Genomic DNA, 24,726 nt, shown 5'->3' with positions numbered 1-24,726 from the left:
ATCTAAAAAAAAAAAAAAAGAATTACAAAAGAATTACCTTATTTTTTCAGGACTGTAGTCAGTAACGCAACATTAATTTTCCCAGGCCTGACATAAGTGACATCCTTTGACAACCATCATCTTTCCCCATGGCAGCAATGGTCTTAAATTTGGCAGCTGGGGCGAAACCTTATATGCTGTCGTAAAAAAATTATTATGATAGTCAGCTGCCACTTACTGGTACAATCTCACTTGTCAAGGTGACTTTGGTGTAAAATACTCTTCAACCAAGTTTTTGTGTCGATCATATTTTGTGCAGTCCCCTGATGAATTAAACATCATATCTCCAGACTTGTTAAATTTTTCATAGATGTCCAGCCATGTGATGTATTGATGCTGTAATTGGAGTTAACCAGTACCTTGTTTGATGGTCTCAGCATTTAGAAAGCAGTTTGCAGTATCAGGATTTTCAGGGTTCAAAATAAAGAAGACGTTTTGACAATAACTCATGCTTGAAGGATATACATGTATGTGTTGATGACAGTTTTTTCTGTTGTATTTTATTAGGACAGATGTGATGTCCTTATTTTTTAAAGAGAAGAAGATTCATTGAAAAAATGGACTGGATTAAAAGCTTCAGTTTTACCAACCCTTAGATTACATCATGTTTCAAACTGATGATAAGCTTTTCTACTAGCTTGGTCTTCATTGGTAATAGACTGAATGTTTTGCATTTGAATATAATGGATATAAGAGCATGAGAGCTCTGATCACATAGTCAATGGTATGGTAATAGACAACATGGTTTGAACAGGCAAAAGTTTGCAAAATTTTTTTTTCATTGATACTGCAAATGTAATTGAAACATGAAAGTCAAGCATTTAAATCGAGACGAGTGCAAGACTATTGAAATTTTGCAGGGGAGCAATAAGAGAAGAAGACTGAGTGAATCTAGAATAAGACAGATATCAGGCTATTTGTATAGTGTACTGTCTGTCTCTTATGATTTCTGATGGCCAGTGACAATGATGACGGAGTGTCCATATGTCATGTCACCACCGTACCTACTGGGAGGTCCCCCTCCCCCATGTGGCTGTGGTTATTTATAGGGACCAAATGTGCTGTCAGAATGCTCCTGTGGTGGAAATATCATGGTGATGTAAATAAAGACATTAAAGTGTCATAGGGTGTGACTTACAGCTTCAAAACAGAGACCATGGTGGTGGTGAAAGAAAAAATAGCTTTGAACTTGGATATGCTGTAGAAATGTGGAAATTAAAGAAAGTTTGAAATCAAATATCCCTACAAAAGAAGAGTCATGGATGACATGTATAGACATGATAGAGCAGTATTGTCTCATGATTGCGCTTTAAATCCAAATATATCAGTAATAATGATTGTACATACTGTTTCTTAGATTCAGAAAAAGCTAGATTGAAAGTAGAACCAAATGCACAGTCATTTTTATGTCATAGAGTGTATGGAGCAAATATGATTTATAATTCAGGTTGTTCTCTGATCTGTGTTTCATCTCAAAATCTCATAATAATTATAATAATTTTCAAGTTAAAATGTCGGAGGACCAAGGAAGTAACTTGGTAGTACAGCAACATAAAAAAACATCAAAATGTTTTAAAGAAAAGACCCTGAAATCAACAATCACCATCAGAGCCTAGCAAAAAGTATTATGAATTTCGAACATGTCTGGTGAGCACTGACTTCCTCAGCTTTTCCAGTGGCTTCGTTGTCTGCCACTAATACCTGCCCTCCAGTGCTATGAAAGCCAAAGGAGAAGACAGTAAGTCTTAAAAAATGACCTTATATGCTGATTAATTGGGGAGAATTTACTACAGGACGCAGATAACTAAAACCACACGGTAATTGTCATGCCCAAGTAGGGTATCTCAGACTCTCTGGCACCAGTCGAGCTCTAAAGTGATTTGGGCCATTGTTTATGGGGCATGATTTAATTGCGGCATACATGAGGACGGTAGATATATTTTATGTTCAAGGGTAGTTTTTGAACTTGAAAATTATCAGTTTTAATAATTTTTGAATCAACTTTTGAATCAATTTTTGCTTGAATCAGCTGCCAAATTATATTTCTTTGTTTATTTGTTTTATTAAGGGTCTGTGTGCACTTGTATTGTAAACATTGTGCCAGCATTCACTACATTTGACTGATTTTTCAAGCACTCTGATAATCTTTTTATTACGCTTTTATGCAATATTTTTTACTTTGTGGTTATGCCACTAGTAATAAAAAAAGTACATTTTAAATCAATTTTTACCATTGATTTTTTAGAAGAATGAGTACAAGAGTTTCATACTTGATATATTGGTTTGTAAGAAAAATAATCAAGAAATATTATCCTAGACTGCGTCTTCCCAAACTTTGCTTATAACATAAAAAAACAAGCTTTCAAATTTGATAAAGATGCAGTTTATTAGAAGTTGATAAAGAAGTTTCTTAATCCACAGGAAAGAAAACATCATCATTATCCAATGATTAAGAAAAACAACTGCAAACTGAATTGTATTGCAAGACTGACGATTCCACAGCCCATTACTCTAAAGTATAACTTCTATGACTTAAAATGATGAACTGTTCACAGACAAGTAATTAAGACAGAGTTTGTGCTGAAACCTGGTGGTTCCAGACAGTCTTTGGTCCTGCAATATTGATAAGATGTGATGAGGAATGGTGAGTGTGTCCAGTGTACCTGGACCACAGCCAGCCGTCCCTGGGCTCTAGTTCCCTGCATGTACGGAGAAGAAACTGTCAAGTCAGATGAGTGTTTCTTCATAGTTGGTTGAGCACCTCATGAAGTTGTCTGAGGGTTTTTTTTTTGAGAAAAGATGACAGACTGACCTTTTCACTTATCTGTTTCTTAGACCTTTTTGAAGACTTCTTCAGATGAAAGGGGCTGTTACGGCCCAATTTGCCATGAGAGTTTGTTACACAGACTACAGTCTACTGACTGATTAAGGCACTTCAAGTTACTAAACAAAAAAATAGGGTTTTAACTATCTGATTAAGACATTTTAACTTGGAGTTGAAGTCCTTTTTTTGAGATAAAGATATCTCATGATCTTGTGAAAAAATCATGAAAATGAGCAGATCCAAACTATTACATTCTTTAAATTGTTAATATGGTTAGCTAGTGACAAAATGAATGTGCAGATTCCAGACAGTCTAGGAGAATAGCCTCAATTCCACAGAACTGGACTTAGTTTATGATATGATAAGCCAAGGGTCATGGGTTCAAATCCCATGACAAGCCCTGAAGTTATATAAATGGTATCACAGTTATTTCCCCCAGGTTTAGGCACCATGTCGTATATGTTATTGGTGCATGTAACACAAAACAATGGATGGTCTATTAACTAAATAGGAATTAATTCAAGTTTCTTAATAGTGTGCAGGTGCTGTCCTTGGTGCTGAAGTCATGGTGTTGTTAAAACTGATTACCTTTTCTGAACTAATTTTAACTTACATTTCTACCTCCTACATTCATATAGTGGTAAATTTCCTAATGAACAAAATTCTAATCACATATTAAGCCTTTAGACTGATAATTTTGTTACAGACATGACTAACATCATTTGTTCCATATAAATGGCTTTTGGCTTGTGAATGTTAAGTGCATTAAAATCATTCTAATCATTGTGGCTCCATATAGCATGCTAACTATAGCTGCATTTATATAACATCATTTAGAATAGTGCAGCAGCAAGCATACTAAATACTATTAGGTGGTAACAGGTTTTTGCATGCAGAAGTTTTAAGGTATGGTCTGTAATGTATAAGCATTTGGCACAGTGTCAGAAAATCCTGTAAAAGATTTCAGTTGTTGAAAGCCTGAGGCTTACTTGGCTGGTACTAAATTTCTTAAGTGTAAGCCTACAGATCAAGCCAGGATAGAAATGTCTTACAGTATATCAGGCAGGGAAAAAGTTAAGATCATTAGCATTACCCCGGTATGTCTTACAAAACTGTAGATTTAACTGTACATGGTTTTAAGTCCCATGGGAAGTCTAGCTATTCTAAGTTTGTACTTATCGTTTAATAAGTGGAATAGTGAGTGATGTCAAGAAGTATGAAAAATTGCAATGAAACTTGAAATTCAACTGCAAGGCTACAAAGAGCTTTAGAAATAAACTAGGTATATATATATATATACATACCAGCGATCACTATTTCTGCTTGCATCATATACATGCAAATTGGAGCTGTGTGGCATAATTGGTAGAGTTTTGGCTCGGTACCAAGAGGCCCTGGGTTCGAATCCTACCGTCACTGATCTTGTGCCCTTGGGAAAGGCACTTTACACAACTTTCCTCGCTTCACTCAGGTGGAAATGAGTACCTAGCTTTGGTTAGGGACGTCCCTCGGATAGGACTTTCAATGGAGGTCCCGTGTTTGGGAAGAGTCACACCCCACTCAAGTTAAAGATCGCACATTTATCAAAAAGAGTAGGGGTTCTTCCCAGTGTGAGTGGTTCAAACCTAACAGTCCAGTCTTATCTGTACAAAACTAGTGTGTTACGCCTAAAGGCGGTTTACCGGTTATGCAAATTATTGGTAGCCAAATAAGCCAATCGTCACCCACTTTTTGCCTGCCACTCATTAGCTGTGACTTCAGGGTGATCGCTCATATTGTAGAGGTGACTTTTGCAAATATAGGCTTCAGGTTAAGTAGGAGAATTTAGTGCTTGCTATATATAAAGACTAATGATAGTTCCAGATGGCTGAAGAAATGGTGTTATATATAACTTATGGCATTTAGATTAAAATAGTTTGGATATCATGAATGTTCCAATCCTTTCCTAACAGACAGGCATTGTTGAAGTATACTGCTTTTTCAAAGTTCGTACTTGTCATTTACAACTTTTCTAACTAAGTACAAAAGTTTCATTTCTGCAGCAAAGTACACGTAATTTGTGGGTTTTTCTTTATAGCCTCGTTAAGGAACATTATTCAGTAGACAATTAGTGTATCATTTAGCAGGGAATCCACCGGCAGGCTTTATATGGGAGATAAGTAGATCATGGCACTGCTCCCAGCCCCCCTCCCCACACTATTAACAGCTGGTAATCACTCTATCACCTCAGCAAAAGGATCTAAAGACCTTTGATATAAAACCCCCTCAGGCGCCAACCCCACCAGTGGAAACCCTCTAACAGGATTAACGACTTAAAGCCTGATTAAAATTCCAGACAGAACCAGTTGCTAAACACCTATTCCCCCATCAGTGTCTCACATTTATTAGGTGTGTCGAAAACTATAAAACCTACAAAGAAAAAGCATTTCTTGTGAAATATGAGACAGGTATTTTGATTGCTTCTTTCACTTTTATTAGCTTTCCAGACTTGTAATTTTTGCCCCTTGAAAATGGCCTTTAGTTATTGCCCTTCTCCTGCCATGTGGCTATCTATTCCTGAATGTTATCATGGTTCGGGCCTGATGTGCTAGGTATCACATAGATGGTTTCAAGTTGTTTACTGCTTGAAGTAGCTGCTATCTTTGTCCCTTTGACTGTTTGGGCTTGACATGTATGACTGGTGACAAAAATTTACTGTATTGCCCATTACAAGAGAGGTTAAATGAAAACTGTTAGCTGGTGTGTTACGCCAAAGGGCAGTTATATCGGCTATACCGATACAGAATCAGCATACTTTTGTGGATATATCCGTAAATGTTCAAGCATATGTTTGCAACAGCCTTTTTCCCCTCAGAGTATCCAGCTTATATATTGACTTTATTGCAGCTGGTGTATCTGATTGTTCAATTTAATCATGCTGTGCAGAAGGTCACTCTTGTGAACCTTTTTGTAATTGGTCATCCCTGTATTTGGTTGAAAGCTTTTGCTTGTGTCAGGAGAAGCCACAGACACCATCGATCGACTCTGGCAGCCATATTTAGGCATATTAACACCACCCCATCACTTCACATGTGTCAGGTGCATTGCGAGGTCTGGCTAGGCTCAAAACACATTTTTTACACGAACTGGAATATTGTTGCTTGTTGTTTAAAATTTGTCTACAAATACTCAAACCTTGGTAATGGTTCTGCAAGGTTTTTGGCCCGTGTTGTCATCGTACAGGGGGGTTAAAATCATCTTTATTCCATACAAGATGAATGACATATTAAATACATAGCTAAAAACCTAGGACAATCCTTTGTCTCATGTTTAGGTAACAAGAGGAGGACGCAAGGTGGACAGACAAAAATACAATATACTAGTCACTGTGTGCATCGGACATACAGACGTATTAGATTAGTAGCTTCAAAAATGAAATACACTGTAATCTTCAGCTTCTAGCTAATATCTCATTAGACATTTTTTTTCAACATTCAAAGCAGAATCTCTGCATGCAGGTGCTTTTTTTCCAGCTACCCGAAAATTGTTAATATTTCTACCCACAATCGTGAGTTATTTTTCCTACAAATTTTAGGTTGTGGGTGAGTGTGTCTGTGACCATTGGTACATCTGAACATCATAGTTTCAACCTTCTCTTAGTTGTCCAGTTAGTTCTATGCTCAATAGAAGGCCGGTGCCAAATGCTAACTTAGCAGGGAGAAGGTCAAGTAGCTGGGACCCTCCTTCCCAACTGATATCTTGCCCTATTGACCTCTTACCAATCTGTGGTGTTTAAAAGCTGAACAATTGCTTTGTATTCTAGCACGGTATCTTGGTAGTGATATGTGGCTGCCCTCAACATGATGCACTTTGGCATCAAAGCCCCCGAGAAGGCCAGCTTGAAAGCAGATCTCACCTTTCAGTGGCCTGGCATGAAAAGTTCAATTTGGGGATAGGGCAGCATTGATACAATCATGAATACCTTCAAGAAGGTTATGTGTCCAGCCATGTTTCTTTGCTTGGTTTGTTTGTTGGTCAACTGAAAAAATCTTTCCCCATGCACATTTGTTTTGGTTCAGCATAAACACTAAAAATACAGATCATATGATATTTGAATGCTTCTTGATTTATACTCAAAAAAATAGATGATGAATGCAGTCATTTTAGTGGAAAAATCATGATGGTTTTTGTGTTATGTGAGATAGTAATGATGCTGTCCTTGGTGCTGAACTCACGGTGTTGTTAAATCTTTGTAACCACAGTGGCGCCAAAGTCATCGTCTGGTGCACAGATCATTATAACTGTGGATGTCTCTTGCCTGCCATTTATTGACCATAGTACTGTAGCCATCATTTTTGGTACTAGGGTCATTGACCTGGTGTGGTCTAATTGCCATTTTGCCCTCCTTTTTAGCTGGACAACCAGGATACCCAAGATTCCACTCCAGATAGATTACCTGCTGTTTTCCTCATTTAACCTCCTCCCTGCTGCCTAACCCATAACCAAGGGAGAATTGGTAGCCAAACACCTACTTCAGCGTGACAAAGGTTAAACAAATGTGATTCTTTCATCTGGCTCTCCTACTTGGAGGTTGTGAACCTGTGGGACAATTTAGAGCCAGAGTGCTGTACTCAGTTGATTTGGCTACTCTCCATGGCTGAAGTGCTTCTATTGCTGCACTTTCCACAGTATATATTGAATGTTTGACAAGCTAAAGTTATCAAGTACTACTAAGGCCACACCAATTTAATTTGTTGGTTCTCGGATTCGCCTCTTCGTTTTTTTCTGATTTGCAAAAAAAAAAAATTTGATTCTGGTCCTGAATCAACTGAAAAATGCTCATGTTTTGTCCCCCAACAGTTGAGGAAAGTCCTTTTCTTCCTACTTTTGTTACAGTTTTCCCATCTATCATTGCAGTGGTTTGATTAAAAGTTCAAAATTCAATGTTTAAATTTTAACCCAGCATTTTGTGTTGACTTCATGGCTCATTCCATAGCATTTAAGCCTATAATAGGATGCCTAGACCTGTTTTTATTTTTATTTTTTTTCGCCCTGTCGCTTCATATTTTTTTCTGAAAAATCCGAGAACCAACAAATTAAATTGGTGTGGCCTAACTATGTTGGCATGCAAACTTGTGCTCATAATGTTGATCTGGAAATGTATGTTTGGTTGTTAACATATTGAATGCTCTGAGGACTTTTCTGTCTAAGGTATATTTTCAACACTGCTAAAGAGATTGAATAAACATACTGACATAACTTCTGTGCATAATGCTGATGTATATTTAGAAATATATGGTTGGTCTTGAGGCATGTGTATCATTTCTTTTAAGTATATATCATAGATATATGTTTAATGTTGTTGAAGTGGCTAGATTTACCCAAGTGCTGGCCTGCAAACTTCTGCAGGTAATATTAATCTACACCAAAATATATGTTTGGTCCCAAAGCATGCATATTAACGAGCGCAGTATCGAAAATCAAAACCAATCAATACTTCTTTGCATTTAGCCCCTGCAGGATGTCATTTATATGACGACCCGCAGTGACACCTGCACGAAAAATGCCTCATCTGGGGATACGGATCATTCACAACCCGCTGTGGGTGGGATAAAATCCATCGGCGGCCCCTCCAGTTTAATCTATATTGATCAGTAACCAGATACAGACCTCGTATAAATTGATTCTTTGCTGTGCAATATCACTGACGGGTCAGAATGGTTTACCGGCCTCGATAAGCAGGGAGACGTGCCGGATTTGGGCTTTAATCTTTCCTGAGTTGGATTAATTGTCGTCTCGTAAGCTAGGCTGGTAATTTTCATCCCTTTACAAATAATCCCTCATTGAACGTGACAGAAAGGATGTATCATCTTTCTACAGTTATCGATTTGGAGTAAATCGATAAAAATCATACCTATCCATCTGTCAAGGTAATATTGCAGTGACGACACTGATAATGAAATATCTGGGGCAGTCAGCAAAGTTTATTCCGTTGTTAAACCTACAAGAAGAGTAGTCAGGCATTCTTTTTATTAGCTGAGTACTTTGACTAGTATACATTTATCCTCCTTGAAAGCAGATGTATTCTTATCAGTGTTTAGTGTTTCTGAACATGATCTTCAAAGGTGATTCATTCATCAAAGTGTGTCTCATGTTTCTTCCTTAATGCGTCCAAGATTTCTGCCGGCTCTTCTATTTGCATGCACTTTTCTAGTTTACGAGTTCGGGCTGTTTCAAATTTCCTTAGTGGTTCTTGGCCCTTTTTTTAAAAAACTAAAAACAAAATGAAAAAAGATACAGAAATAATTCTACTGGTTTATAACTGCCAAAAATATTTTTCCATTTTCAAGCAGGTCATCAAAGTTATCTGTATCATCATAATCATCAAGTGTCAGAAATAAGGCCACACCAATTTAATTTCTTGGTTAACGGATTTTTCTAGAAAAATAATGCAGCGGGTGGGAAAAAAAGATAAATAAATAAAAACAGGCCTAGGCATCCCATTATGGCCCAAAATGGTACAATAGGAGCCATGAAGTCAACACACCAGGCTGGTTCAAAATTTAAAAAATGAATTTTGAACTTTTAATAATACCATTGCATTGAAAGATAGAATAACTGTAACAACTAGGATGAAAAGGACTGTTTTCAACTGTTCAGGGCAAAATATGAGCATTTTGCAGTTGATTCTGAATTTTTATCTTTATTTGCAAATCAGAAAAAAATGAAGTGGGCAAATCCGTTAACCAAGAAATTGAATTGGTGTGGCGTAAGGACCAAATTTTATATGCTGTACAAAACATGTATCTCCATGGTTTTAGCATGCAAGGCATCATCTAGACTTGCCCTTGAAAATGAAACCAGTTCAGAGAAGCATAAAAGGACAGACTGCAGTTTTATGAGCAACTTGGCGCAGCATGCTTCTCCTTGGTAGTCCTTTTAACACCTTTCAACTGTCAATCTCATACATTTCAACGAACTGAAAGCGGTTATGTACTTACAGGATCTTTGACATGAGACTGAATGTAAAATGTCACGGCTTTTTTCCAGAAGGTATTGGAATATTTTTTACCAGGTGTAGCCCTTAAGCCCGTAACCTTCTCAGTTCTGAAGTAGCCTTTTGGGAGTAGCTATGAATTGAATACAGGCCAATGGCACTGCAGCAGGGAGAAGGGTATTATTCCAGTAATTTTATTACATTAAAATACAGCTGCTTGTAGCTGTCAGATCATTTGGTAGAATTTTACACTGTGCAACAGAGTTATCATAAAATTCTGATCCGCAATAATTAGATAATATTAGTAGTAAACAGTGCTAATTATTTGATAAACTGCAGGGATTATTATCATGATATTTCTCCAGAGATATTGAAGTCAATACAGGTAGAATTTTCATTTTTTTTTATATATGTGCAAACCTAGGGAACACCAGCTATAATATTAGATACAAGCAGGGATTCTTTGCACGTGCATATCAGCGGTATCACTGTTTATTGATTTACAGGACGTTTTGACATTCTACATACACCCAATGTGAGAATCAGCCCATGTAAAAGCGTCAGCTGTATTGTGCCTCTGAATTCAACAGACAATTTCCCTATTTTACTGCATGACAGCTGAATAGCATTGTGTAGTGGCGGCTGTGTGGTGATGTGAGTAATATGTGTCATCTTCACCACCATTGTTGTTGGGACCGGAGAAATCCCCCTATAGGGCCTCTGCTATAGATCAATAGAGAAAGGCCCAATGGAGAGTAATTCAGTGGGGGTGAAGTTAAGTGTGAAATCTGTAATGGGCGCGCTTCATATCAATTTGCATATAGCTACATCAACAAAACTGCCGGTGATTTTGCCAAATATTGGAAGTAATGATTGAAAATTGTCGAACATTAGAACTTCAACCTCAATAATGATCAAATGTGTATTTTGCATTTGGAAAGAGTCTTATAGGGCACAATCTGCAAACAGGGAATAAAAAAATTCCATTTATCAAAAATGTCGACTAGGTCCTGATTGAGCAGATTTATGAAGTATTCATGGGTGTCTTATCAAATTATCCATATTTACCATATCCATGAACTATTTACGATCCAGTTTATTGCATTATCTCTGTCAGACAGATGCAAGATCGCAGTTGTCTCAGTGGGGTAAGGGGGATGCTAGTTAGTATTCTATCACCTTAGCCATGCATTGCATAATTGTCTGACATCTTTTGTGTGTTTTGAACATATTTATTCAGCATTTTAGAAACTGGCTGGCAAATATTTGCTCAAAATTGCTAATTAATGAATATTTTGATATTCATGAAATGATTTTTATCAAGTTTAGTACATTAATGTAATCCTTGAATTGCTTTTCTTTATTATCTAAAATTAAAATTATGGCAAGAAGGAGTGGTCATAATTGACCCACAGTTCTAGATGCGAGTGTGAAATTTTTAGGTCCTGAATGTTAGCTCTAAATTCATGTCACTAAGATATTTGGGTTATATTTGATAGATTGTGTCAAATTTATAGTTAACGCAGTCCTAGATTTTCTTTCTTTTTCTTATAGTTGACATGGAAAGTCTACGGCACAAAGAATTGATGATAATTGACCCACTGAGTTCTGGATGTTTTGATTCATCTTGGTGCCATGCAGTGGGAAGGTTTCAGTGATAACTCTTTGCACTACACGAAGCAGAATAAGTGCCCTGTTGTTGGTTTTCCCAGCTCGCATTGATTATCATGCACCGGCACAAAGGGCCCGCTATCGACAGCCGCAATATCTGCACACCGCGCCAGAATCTGCCGCCATAAATTGATTTGCACAACAAAAGGTGGAGTGTGGGTATCGGAGAATCAATACCATAGATTTTGGGACAGATGTGGGGCTTTGAAAGAACCAATACTTGACATAGATTATGATTGGTAGGAGAAATTCAATGTGTAGACTGGATTCTATTCAAACACATGGCATTTAACTTCAGTAAAATACATGCATTTTAAGGCAAAGGAAGGTTTTTGTGAGACGACTTTTGCAGCTATACTGGGCAATAGTAATTGGGAAAGAAAAGGACGAATAGCCTAACTGTTCTCATAACGCCCCCTACACCAATATAGAATAGTATTGTGCCAAAAAATGTAGATGAACTGAAAAATGAAAGAAATATATATGTTTAACCATTTATTCTTCAGGTTTAACCACAAAGAATTATTACTATGTAGGATAAGAGAATGTAAAATAATGGAAACGGTCATCAAAAACTCAAAACCTTAAATTTGATTTTATTGAGTTATATTGAACTAGAGACACTGGGAGTGAAATCAGCAGGCGCCTGTATTGGGTAATCAATCAAATTGATCTGTGTGACGAATGGGCCGCCAGAACAAGACAAAGTTTTATCCACCTGGGATGGGCTGAATTAGACCACCACCTGCACCAATATGGATTTATTCAAGACAAGATTTTTTTTGTTGAAACCAGGCTTGCAGTCCAACTTGTGTTTCCACTCAGGGGACTGGGACAAAAGACTGACAAATGTACATATTCTGGTCCATTTCTAGCTGGATAATGATATGCAACTTTATTCCCTTGCGTGCGCTATATTATTGTTAACTTGCCCAAACTATACTGCGCAGAGGATTTACACACTTATTGCATAACTGGAAATGAGAAAATTGAGTGATTTACATACATTGGGTAACCATTATAGATGGGTGCCTGTGAAAAATTCTAAGCAGTTAAATGTTGTTGTTATTGTTTTTTTATAGCAGGCAGCTTTGAATTCTCTTAAATAAAATGGGGCTTGTTTTATATGTCAAAAACAGTTCAGTAGACTACATTTTTTATCGTTATTGGGTCTTTTTTGCTTTCAGTACCTTTGAAATATATCAAGTCTTCACATAGCTCATTACAATGTGAATGATTGTTTTATGATCATCAAGTTTCTTACAAGTGTATTATAGGAATGGCTTGTCATCTGGTTTGAATAAGGATAGTAGCCTCTTCCTTTACGACATGCAAATCTATACTGACCTACATGTACAACAGAACATGACTCTGTGTCAGCAAAATTTGACACACTGCCCTACAACTCAACTGGCCACTAGAGGATTGGTGTGGTTGATTGGTAGGAGGCTGCTGAGGTTGTTCGGCCTGATTATCTCCTCCAGTTTGTCAAGTTGCCCATGTTACAGGATTAAGGACTAATAAGATGCTTTTGTTTGAGATCAATCCCTTTGAGTAAATAATTCTTAAAGCTGGAAATTGAAATGTGGAAGGAAAATACAAACAAAAAGTTTTCTAGGGGATGGGGGTATTGTATCAAGTATTCGTAATAATTCAGAACAGTGGACTATAAAAAAATTAATTTTGGGGAATAGGTGCACTGGTATGCCTAACCTTAAGATTTAATTGCACAGAAATGAATTCAAGTGCATGACATATAGTCTAATAATTCAAAGTACTGTGATGAACTCAAATTCTATATAGAGCTGACTTCAAATTTTTAAATTAGTTAAATACAGTAAAGGTTTTATTTTTTCCCATATACAGTATGCTATAGATTATATAATAGTTTGCATACGTAACTCTACACAAACAACTAGGTGCACCCACATTTAAAAATAAGAATTTTGAGCCCTGCTTTTTGATCATTCTATAGGAAAATGATGACCTGAACTGGAAGTTGCGGTGTCGGGAAAATACTAACGCTGTTATTTTGCGTAATTTTGCGTAGGTGGTTCGGCATCAGGGTCCTTGTGGCCCCGTTGCGCCTCACCCAGCGATGCCTAATGGAGCGTACTTCTTCCGCCCGTCATACGCGCAGGCGACCGGAAATGGGCCGGCATTGTGGATGAATGGGCAAAATGGCAGGGTAGGAACCGTTTTCAATCAGCATCAAGCACGAAAAGTCGCTCTCGCACAGTAGTTAGGAGTAAGGCACAGAGCACCTGGGGTTGGCCGTTAGAACTACCCGATAACCTTAGACCGACTTTTGATCAGCACAGACACAAAAAGTGGCTCCTGTACCTTTTCACTGTACCAGGAACAAAGCACCTGGGGTAGACTCAATAAACATCTAATAACACATCAAAAAGGGCGGTAAGAACCACTTTAAATCTGCATAGAGCACAAAGAGTTCCTCTTCCACTGAAGTCAGGAAGAAAGCACACAGCACTGTAGTCATTCAGTCTCGCACTTCAATTGGAAACCTTGAACATAGAATGGGTATAGATCTCATAGGAGCAGCTAAATTCCTTACAAAAGAGAATTTTCAGTGTACACAGTGTCAAAGTTTAGGCACTTTATAGCATGACCTTGATGGTGAATTCCCCAAATGATACAGAATTTAGCGGTGGATGCATGCAGACTACAAAATGGCAGTGATGTGCAACAGTTTTTCTGCTGAGTGCAGAGTTTACATGTAGATGTGTCTCTTACCATTAATATAGCTGAAATAGAGGCATTGCATGATAAGATAATACTCTAAGTGGCCATTGGTAAGATTATGCCTGCCATTATCTAGTTAAGACCTGCTATTTGCGGAACTCACGAAGATGATAAAAGATATGATCTTTTTTGAGCTGCTTAGGGAATAGCAGGTATTTTTAAAACTAATCCATCCCGTCCATTATTTTTGTGCATTATCGCAAAGCATGTGTTTTAAGTGACATATCACTTGGGATTCTCCTTGCTATATTATTCAAACAAGTTAGTAAATGATCTGCCTTCTGGTAGGGTCTGATCTAAAACAAGTCTTTTCACATTAGGCAAATTTGTTTGTCAAAATGATGAAATGACTATGTACTTTTTGTCAGTGTTAGCAACAAATTTTGTTAGATGTAAGATGCTGACAAGAACCTTGCACAAATATTAGCTACATGTATTGCATACAAGTGCAATCTTCTTCTATAAAATGGCAGAAGAATCTAAGGAACCAGGTTGTTACTCCATTGATTCAGCACAAGATTTATGGCATTTACTGTCAGCCCCATGTGCAGCTAGAAGAAATCTTTACATTGATTGGAAAATCCACAAAGCCGTCAAATGAAGCAGAAAGTTATGATAATGAGTCGAATCAATTCCTTCTTATAGTGCCAGGGGCTTAACAGTCATTTCATGCTTCTTGCACAGCTGCAGATTTCAGATACAAGTACAGACACAACACAATCATATTAGATAAAAAAAGTTTTTTAGCAAGAAAATTGCTATACTTTCTTGGTATACAACATAATGATTTGTAGAAAAAAATCAAACTGATTTTCAACAATTGGGTTGATTGAATCTGCAAACAGCATTCCTTTTTTCTAGTTTTTCATAATTTAAAAGAAGACTGTTTTCCCTAAATTGCATGTCAGGCTATTCATACTTATATGGTATGGTGTTTGGTACAATTTAGTATTGAAGCTAGCACATTTACCATGCTTACCATGAATATATCAGTACCCATTGCTGTAGCTTAGAGCAACTATCACATTTTCAGACTCCTGGGTAATTCCACATTTTCCTGGCTGTAAGCCTAATGCCTCTGCCTCAAAATAGAAGGGCTCACGGGTTCAGACCTTTCACCTAGTTGTGCACCATTAGTTCGCGTTGACAGGTGATTTTCAGACGTTACCCCTCACCAATGACGGATGTTCTTTTTCAATGGTTTCTTTAATGACGGGTGACGAATAGATAACGAGCACATTTTAGAAGAACTCAATGTCCATAACAAGAAGCCATGGTTTGAATTCCTATCCCTCTCTGAATAGATGTCCTATATGTACAGCTGTAGCACACAAAACAAAAATTATGTCTTATGCCCTGCAAGGTCATATGCTGCCATGTGCGAATGTTATAAAATTTTCATATTTGTGATTAGAAATCAATACATTCCTGGCAGGTGGCAGTTTGGAAGAATCACCCTTCATGCTTCCAGTCAGTCTGAATTACTCTTATGGCTTGATTTACATCTTAGAGGTCAAAGGTTAGCATAATGGAATTGGTTTCGGGTCAGAGTTCACTGCACCATCTGGGTCATGTGCATTCTGTTGGTGGTTTTATGAGTGCATCGAGAATGAAAACAATTAAACAGAGTAATGGTAGAGCTGTAAGTATTACAGATGAGACAGAACAGGGCTTGAAATACTTTTGTATTGCTAGGCCACACCAATTAATTGTCTTGGTTCTCTGTATTTTTAAATTTAAGCTAAGTTTCAGCCAATATTTGCCAATAAGTACCTCAGTTATATCTTATATGAAAGAAATCAGCAAGTTTCATTTGAAATTACTTTCAAACTACTGTACATTAAAATCATTTTCCTCTCATAACCCTCAAATACAAGATCATTCTTTTGAAATGGGTGAACAATAAAAGACAATATGGTCATGGACAGCAAGCAATTTCAAGCTTGAACATAATAGCTCCCATGTGGTATCCATGTTTGAAGTGACACCGCTGATATAACACAATGCAGTGTCAGCAGAGATGGGATATACAGTATCAGGGTGGGGGGGCCACATTCAGTCGACTCAGCCCACAACCAAATTGCTTCCCCCCCAATAAATGCTGATGCCTCCCACAGGAGCTCCTATCCCTTTATAACCTTTGTTATAGCTGTCCTGTTGCCATGACAACAAGGTGTAACTAATACTGTGTGCGCAGTCGTGTAATTGGGTGATACGGTGTGTGTCAAGAGCGACAATTATTCCTGGATTTATAATCCCGCAGGGCGCATTAGCCTTTGAATTTCAAACAGTCTTGTCGGCTGGAATCATTCTCCAAAAAAAAGTTTCGCCAAGTTCAAGGAGAAAATTCCTTCTCTGTTGTCCTTGTAGGCAAGCTGAAATGTCACAGAGATTTGTTATGTAATACAAATGATCTTCATATGCCTCATAGCAATATGTAATTAGTATAGCCATTATAGCTACATAGTGCAGTGTTCATTGCTGTGTCAAGTTTTCTGTAAGTTTTCATCCATCAACAGTTTTCATGTACTGTTTCCTGATTGAGTCTGGTGTTTTGTAATTGCATTTTCCCGGCGTAATCGAACTTCACTTTTCTAAGACATACACTGAAGAGCTAAGATGTCTTATTTACACACACATTTACTCGATGGTGTCTCTTTTAATCATGAGTGCTGGTATCTGATCAACTCAAAGTTTCTCACAAGCGTGCCTGTATTTAGAACCCTGTTACCTTAATGAGAATCTGGTTGTCCAAAGACACTGGCCAACCCTGATTGTAAGTACTGGCGTCGCTGACCCTGGTGCTGAAACATTAGTGGTTATGGCCGCCTCCTGAATGGTCCGCTTTCTGCAGAATTGCCCATAATCTATCGAGAAAACCATCTACTGCAACTGACAAATTGGTTCATTTACCAAGAGCTGCCTTTCGCATGGAGCATCTGGCCACTTCCCAACATCTTGGTTTAAAATTGAAGCTAATGCATGGACCTCATGATGTTATTCATGCAAGTCGAAACCCTATTTCATAGTTCAAGTTATTACATTATGTATAGATTTACCATCTATATTACTGGCCAAAAGTATCAAAAGATGTTAGTAATTTATCAGATGGAAGCTGATATAATGATGTAGAGATAATTGGATAATACAAAGCATGACTTATTGTCATTCCCTTTTGGCTCTCTGCCCCAAACCTTGTCTCTTTATCAAAGTACAGTTCCAGACAATTTTCCAGTTAAGCTGACTGCTATAACATTAGTGATGATTCTGCCATATGGCCCTTCCTTTTTCTTATAAGTGGCAAACATGGGGAATCAATAATGTATAGACTTTACAGCGTCTTTTGTCTTTCTTACTGGACATGTGTGGCTTACTAGAAGGTGACATGTAGTGACCTTGGTAGATTGAGTTCTAAATTGGTCAGTCTAAGAATTTTGGGTAGCATCTGTTTCCTCTTTCCTCTCTGGTGCCTTACTTGACTCATTCCAATCTTCAAAGATCTTTTGAAATATCTGCTTGAAGCTCAGAATTCTCCAGACATGTGGAGTATGATGGTGTCAGGGATAAACCCTCTCAAGCCAGTCAATGTGGTGTGCGAAATGGTCCAGGAGGATGGAAGGTCTCAGTAGCAATTTGCCTCATTCAAGTACAAATGGATGCCTTGGAGATAAAGCTTTTACATCTTACCTAAAATTGCATTCTAAATAGACAAGGAAATATATTCTGTCTTTGAAAACCTCTACTATGGCACTGGGATTACAGAGTGATTGCAGGCACCATTGCACAGAGAGTATTCTTGGCTTTCGTAATATTGTTTTCTGGATAGTTGACCACTAAGATGTACCCTTTGTCAATTCCACATTGACTATTACCTTGCAATCCTTACTGGACATGCGCTCTAGATATGACACCCCTCTGCATGTACAAGGTCAAAACCTATGTGCTCTAGGTTTGACACCCTCTCCATATATGGACAACTGATGAAAACTCATCACCTTTGCAAACTTTGTCGCCACAATTGCACGAGCAGTTGGTTTTAAAGACTACAATTTTCATAATTCCATTTACTGGCGGATCCAATATTGTATAATTCAGCATTCAGACCCAGTTTGCTCCAGGAGACAGAAGCAATATTTATGGATTTTGCAGTTTCCCTGTAAAATAGCAAAGGTGACTTCATACTTATTGACTTACAGTCTGCCAAGCATGCACATTGACGACTAATAATGTCATATATCTGCAGGCTTTCATATAAAAATCTATAATGCAATAGTTGTCCCCTGAGATGGCATCTTGCCAAACCTTTGTCTGTCTTTAGGCAAGTGATGGAATTTAACAAGGGACCACAGAGAGACCTTGTCTTTTCTTGTTTGATTTTTCCATCTATTATGTAATCATTCATTCTGTCCTTATTTCTTTGTACATATTCATGTATCTTTCTTTCCTTAATCTCTCGTTCCCTTCCTTCCTCCTTCTTTCTTTATGGATGAATAAAATAACTCAATCCGTACAAAGTTTTTGAATGAGTTGATATTGATCTCCTAAATTACATTTTGTATTATTTGTACGTACTTTGTTCTTTCTTGTATCATGTTGTATTTTCCCATGATCAGAAGTATTATTTATGTATTTGTTTGTTGTATGTTTTATTGTTTGTTTATTGTGTATGTTTTTGTTGTGTTTTTGTTTTCCTAAGGAGCGTTTCATTTATTTCAGGACGAGCCAATGGAATTCGAAGAAGACGAAAATGTTTCTTCGTCTGACAGCTTAGACGAGGAGGTAGTGTTCTGTTTTGTTGTTTTTGTTTACATTATTGGTTTTGCTTCAGCCTAATATACAGCCTATAATAAAGCAACAGCCACTTAACTATACTCAAAGTTGGCAGTAGAAATGAGGACAGAACTATAATTTCTATCCTTACACAGGATAGAACACTGGCTTATAGACTGTCTAATAGCTCTTTTTCTATCATTTTTCATTTGTTTAATGGGGTTTGAAGTTCTTAGCACTATGAATATAATTCAGTCAGTCTCAACCTTTCACAGATCCAGTTGCCTGCTGGGAAATGTGGGCACTATGGGTAAAACATGGGGCAAACAGTAACATAATTACAATCAATGAAAATGTCTATGTTACTTATTATATAGAATTACATTTAACTTGCATCCATCATAGTGTGTGATAAAGGCAAATAGAATCCACATTTTGTATTCCGGACATGTTGGCTGGTCCCACCGAGTTGTGTGCACTAACCTAACCTTTGAACTTGGAAGAGCTTTAGTCATCGATCACCTGAAGTGATGGGAACAAGCGGAAACAACCTTCTCTCTGCTGTCCAATCGTATAACCTAATGCAAATTTGGTTACTAGAGGCTGCCCTGGTGGGTAGAAGGTTAAGAAAACTGTCAAATTTTCTGTCTCTTTGCATCAATATTTTAATCCCTCTTTGGTCATATATTTTGTTAAGTAACAGTTTTGGGAGGGGGAAGAGTTGTGTGGAAATGTGGAAAGAGATGCATTCAGTTAAAGGATGTCTGAAAAATGAATCAGGTCCCAAACAATTATCTTGAGTAGGCATCAGGCAAAGAGCAAAAGTCACATTATTTCTGGATAAATCAGCCTAATAATCGACAAGAAGGCTATGAAATGCCTATTAAGAGGATATGGAATGGTTCTAAGGACATTTTGTTGCTGTATTTATGTTGTTGGGTCAAATTTTATAGATTGAATGAAAACATTAAGAGACTTGGGGATTGCCAGAGGCAAGGCAGTTATGCTTACTCATGTCAGTCTTCGTGCAAGATGAGCATCAAAGTGATGTTGTTGTTCTAAATGACAGAGCCTGAGTAGTGCTGCATACCTAAACCCAATTTTAGGTTCAGGTCCGGATTCAAGTCCAGAGGTTTAGGTTCAGTTCCAGACTTGTAAGTCCAGACCTAAACCCATGGCATATACAACATTGCATGTTGGCAACCTTGCAATGTTGACTGGGTGAAACTTTGGCCGCATAACATGGAGGCCGGTACTTGACGATGCCCGATGGCAATGTTTTCTTCATTTTGCAGCAAAGATTTTGAAATGTACGGAAGGTTTTAGGTGGTTTGGAAAGAAAAGGGGTATGTGAAATTGTCTTTTATGGTAATAAGTCCGGACTCGGTTCTTGATTTTTAGGTTTTTTTGGACTTGAACCTAACCATTCTTACAAGTCCGGATCCAAGTCCAGTGAACCGGTATGCAGCACTAAGCCTGAGAAATATACAATGTGATATTATCAACTTGTGCAAAGTGAATAATTGAAAAAGGCCATGAAATGCCACAGTGTTGGTTTGACTGATGATTCAAGGAAGAAACTAGCCGTTACTGGCTGTAAACGGGTGGAGAATGATGGTGCATCAAAAATTGGATTCTACACAGAAAAGCGATTGACATGCCTGGATGATGTCAGTTTTTTGTTCCAATACACCAAACATTCATGTTCCGGCCATGTTTCCCTCAGTTTTTCTTAGCATATATCTTCTTAATCCATCTGTTTTAAAACTGTCAATGCCAAAGTTAGGTAGAATTTGCATGATAACTGACCACTGAGTGGCATATGACAAACCTAATAATCCAAACTAATCTGCATCTTTCCTTTGGCAGATTTGTAACTTTCCAGGGGAGACCCATCTTCATTTACATGGTTATGTATAATTGATGAAAACTGGAAAAAGGTTGGCATAGCCGACTGACCCGTCGGTATCCCCAGAGACTGTAGGAAATTAGCTAATGACATCAAACCCTCCAACAGCTGTTGCATAACCGTAAAATTGGATGGACGCCCAGAATATTTGGCCCCCAGTCCATGTATTTATGATACAGATGATTGTAAGTAAAGTAAGTAAGTAAGATCATGGTTTGACAAAAGTCAACGCAAGTTTGATCAATGGAATGCTAATGAGATGTGGTTGGAAATATTCCAGCTGGCTAAGCAACTATATGAAGGATTTACTACTAAAAGTACTAAAAGGGGATGAGTGACTAAATACCAGCCCCTTTAGTTGTGGGAAGACACCAGAAAATTGGAAGCTCTAACAAAAGTTTTATGATTAGATAAAATTCTCAATAAATGTTATGATAAATGTTAACATACCATGTAAAGGAGGGCATGCTCTTGAAATGACATTGTGAGAGTTTATTACATCTAGGGACAAGTTGAGATGTGGAAATTTTAACATTAAGCCATTGACAGTTGAAGAAGGACTGAAATGAAAACTGTAGTGTAGTGTAATTGGTGTAGCTGTTGTCTTCTTGTATGCAAGAATGCCAATGCCAATGTTCATGTTGTATGGGGTAGTACCCTCTTTGTAACAATCAATAGTGTACTACAACATCAATACATTCCAGAACACCTTTTCTTTTTCTAATTTGCATTTAGGCTTAAGTCAAGCTAACGTCTATCGCATTAATTCTGGGTGGTAGCATTGCAAGTTAAAATCAGTTTAGTTCCAAGTGCCAGAAATCGGACACCTAAGTTCAAAGTAATCCGTTCTACGATCTGTCTTGATTAGGAAAGGTGGCTGGACAAGCCGTCTTAAATTAGATTACTTGAGACGTGTGTCTAACACGTGAGGTTGATAAGACAACAAGAGGAAACAGATATCTGCTAACACAATTTGGACATGGCCTGAGGTAAACTTTGGCCTGTAGGGAGTAAAGAAATAGATCATATATAGAAACTTCAGGTAACAGTGAATTTATTTAGTCTTACTAGATAGACATATTATAAGGGTCCCGGACTAGACTGATACCAAGTTCGCCGCACAGCTTGATCAGACTAAGTAAAATTTTCATCATACTATGTAACACAATTAGGGGATTGTTTGGTTTCCATTTTTTATCTGTGATGAATGTTTTTTGCTTGCAATCTTTATTACCTTCGCCAAGAAGGTTATACTTTGTGGCTGTTAACGTTTGTGTGTGTCTATGTGTGTGTGTCAACAATTTACAAATACTCGCATGCACACACACAGACACAGACATACACATGTATATGCGCACACACACACAAACACACACATGCATGCACACACACACACACACACACACACACACATACACACACAAACACACAAACATGCAAATACACATGCACACACACACATTGTATATAAATGTACAATTTGCCCAAGCCTATCCCTAATACCACTGTGCACATGCAAACTCAGCCTGGTGCCTCTGCAGCAGGCTGACCTTCTCAGTGATTGCCAGTAAATTGTTCCTGCCCAGAAATGGAGGAACTGATTGGACATGTATATTTTATGTGCTTTCTTCCTTTCAACTTGGAAAAGGTTTTATTACTAATACTGATTGTGAAAGGAGGGACCAGTTATGTACAGAGTGCCACTGAGTACCTCTGAGTCATTGTAAGGTGGAGGGAAGGAAGAGAGCCTGTAGTGTAGAGTGTACCAATGAGTAGACTGTCATGTTTAGCAAATGAGACTTTAGCAAACTGGGTTTGACTTACTAGAGTCCTACATTCAAAAGAGTCTATGATAGATGCTTTGTTAAACTTTTTGAGCTTTTGTGGCATAATTTACATGTATCTTTAAGGGAATGCTTTGACATAGCCATGGTTTACTTGAAGCGTACAGCATGTTAATGTAAATGGAATACAAAGTTAGCATAGGTCAAATCTAGGGAAAATGGCAGCAAGTCAACAATGAAATCATGTTTTCTGCTGCATGCACTGCAAACAATTTCTGGTCATGGTATGCAAGACCCGGAATTTACGCTTGCGAAAATCCTATATTTAGATTTCTGGTTATTGAAGATTATCAAATTGATACTTTATAATAGGGAGGATAGACTACAACTCAGATTATTAAGGTCTTAACCTAATAAATGATACAGCAGAAGTTGCTAATCACAATTCTTTCTCCTTTGCTGTCCCTCTGCTGTTTCCTGTGCTGATATTGTGGTGTTGCTGTCCTGATGGTGTGCTGTTCCTGATGATGTGCTGTTCCTGTCCTAATGGTGTCCTGTTCTTGTACCATTTGGCTGTACTGTTGATGCAAACAAATATAGGTAAGAGAAATCATATTTTTACATTCACCATAGGTCTGGTAAAGAACTTACTATTTATTGTTTGTGTATCATGCATGAAACACACACTACATATATGTACCTCAGGATTTGAAGAGAATATCTTCCTACAACGATAAATGATTTAGATTTTGACATCGTCCTCATGTATGAATTAATACAAAAAATTATAAGATTGCTAGTTCAACACAGCTTCATATATTTAAGATGACTTATGACCCAATTACATTGGACAACTGATCTCACAGAAAGCGGATTCCAAAAGCGGGTCACAGGTGCCCAGGAGTTTCACCACCCCACCCTGTACAGTACAGTGCAGTAAAGTATAGTGTTGAGAAGAAATATGAACTCAGATACCAATGAGTTTGAAACAATATTACTTCATGATTGTCAATAAATCATAATTTCCACAGTATGATATTAGATTTATCTCCAAGAGTTTACATTATACATTGGATCCAGCTCGTATTTTATGGTATGCTAGCAATTACAGTCTAGCAAGACAGCATTTCATAATTATCTCACATGACAGGCGATATTTCTCTAACCTTTACCAAAATGATTCTCATTATTCTTCAGAAAATATAAAGCATATTCCATTATGCTGTAATTTCAATGCTTAGCAAGAAACGGTATGAGAATAAGTAAAATTCTTTATCCAGTTAGAATTTTTATGAAATTTTATCTATCCCATTTAGACATGTTGTGATTTATACCACCTGCTTTTGACAGCTATTGCATGACATCAACAAATTCTGTCTACCATTATGTAATTTTGGTTTAATAATTCATCCAGGCATAAATGGATTTGCCTGATGCATATGAAGATCAAAATACAAAAATGTTAAAAAATAAATCTTTCATGAGAACCACTTCCAACTGGGAGACCTTTAGCTTCTAAATGCCTGCCTTACATAATGAAAATATGAAGTACGTCAAGAATTGCAGTAAGGTCAGGTGGCATTTATTGTTTCAAGAATTTATTGATGATAAGGAAATCTCTATACTCTTATTGTTTCTGCCATGTAAAATTTGTAATTATATTTCAGTCCATACCATGGTATGGATGAAATATATTGTGTTCTCTGATGTTTCTTCTCCTTCTCCTTCTCCTCCTCCTGCCAAACAGTCAAAGGGATTCAACTCCGCCATCATTCAGCCAAATGACTTGAAATTTGGCATGGAGGTAGAGTGGGCCAATACCCCCAGGCGTTTTTTTCATTTTTTTTGATACATGCCTTTGAAAAATTTTTATGGAGGTTTTTTGGGGCATTTTTCGCCAAAAAATGGATTTTTGGATCCTGAGCCCTTGTGTTACAACCAAATGATCTGAAATTCGGTATAAGGGTACCTTGAACATGTGTCTACAGAA

At 37.5% G+C, this 24,726-nt stretch overlaps 1 protein-coding gene across 4 annotated transcripts in view; it reads left to right on the top strand.

Moving 5' to 3' along the window:
- Window positions 1–24,726, top strand: part of LOC109468784 (trithorax group protein osa-like) — a 63,353-nt gene that overhangs the window by 9,972 nt on the left and 28,655 nt on the right. Inside the window, exons 2-3 of one of the 4 annotated variants that reach the window (XM_019767114.1) lie at window positions 13,561–13,698; window positions 18,990–19,052. The exons of 1 other annotated variant lie outside the window; for it this stretch is intronic. In XM_019767114.1, coding sequence (XP_019622673.1) covers window positions 13,561–13,698; window positions 18,990–19,052 — 201 coding nt within the window. The remainder of the gene's footprint in view (window positions 1–13,560; window positions 13,699–18,989; window positions 19,053–24,726) is intronic. 2 more of the 4 variants (XM_019767117.1, XM_019767116.1) reach the window with 2 other exon arrangements.

This window comes from Branchiostoma belcheri, unplaced genomic scaffold (genome assembly GCF_001625305.1).
Source record: "Branchiostoma belcheri isolate BF01 breed outbred unplaced genomic scaffold, Haploidv18h27 scaffold2, whole genome shotgun sequence".
NCBI lineage: Eukaryota > Metazoa > Chordata > Leptocardii > Amphioxiformes > Branchiostomatidae > Branchiostoma > Branchiostoma belcheri.
This window is presented reverse-complemented; position numbering and strand designations above follow the sequence as displayed.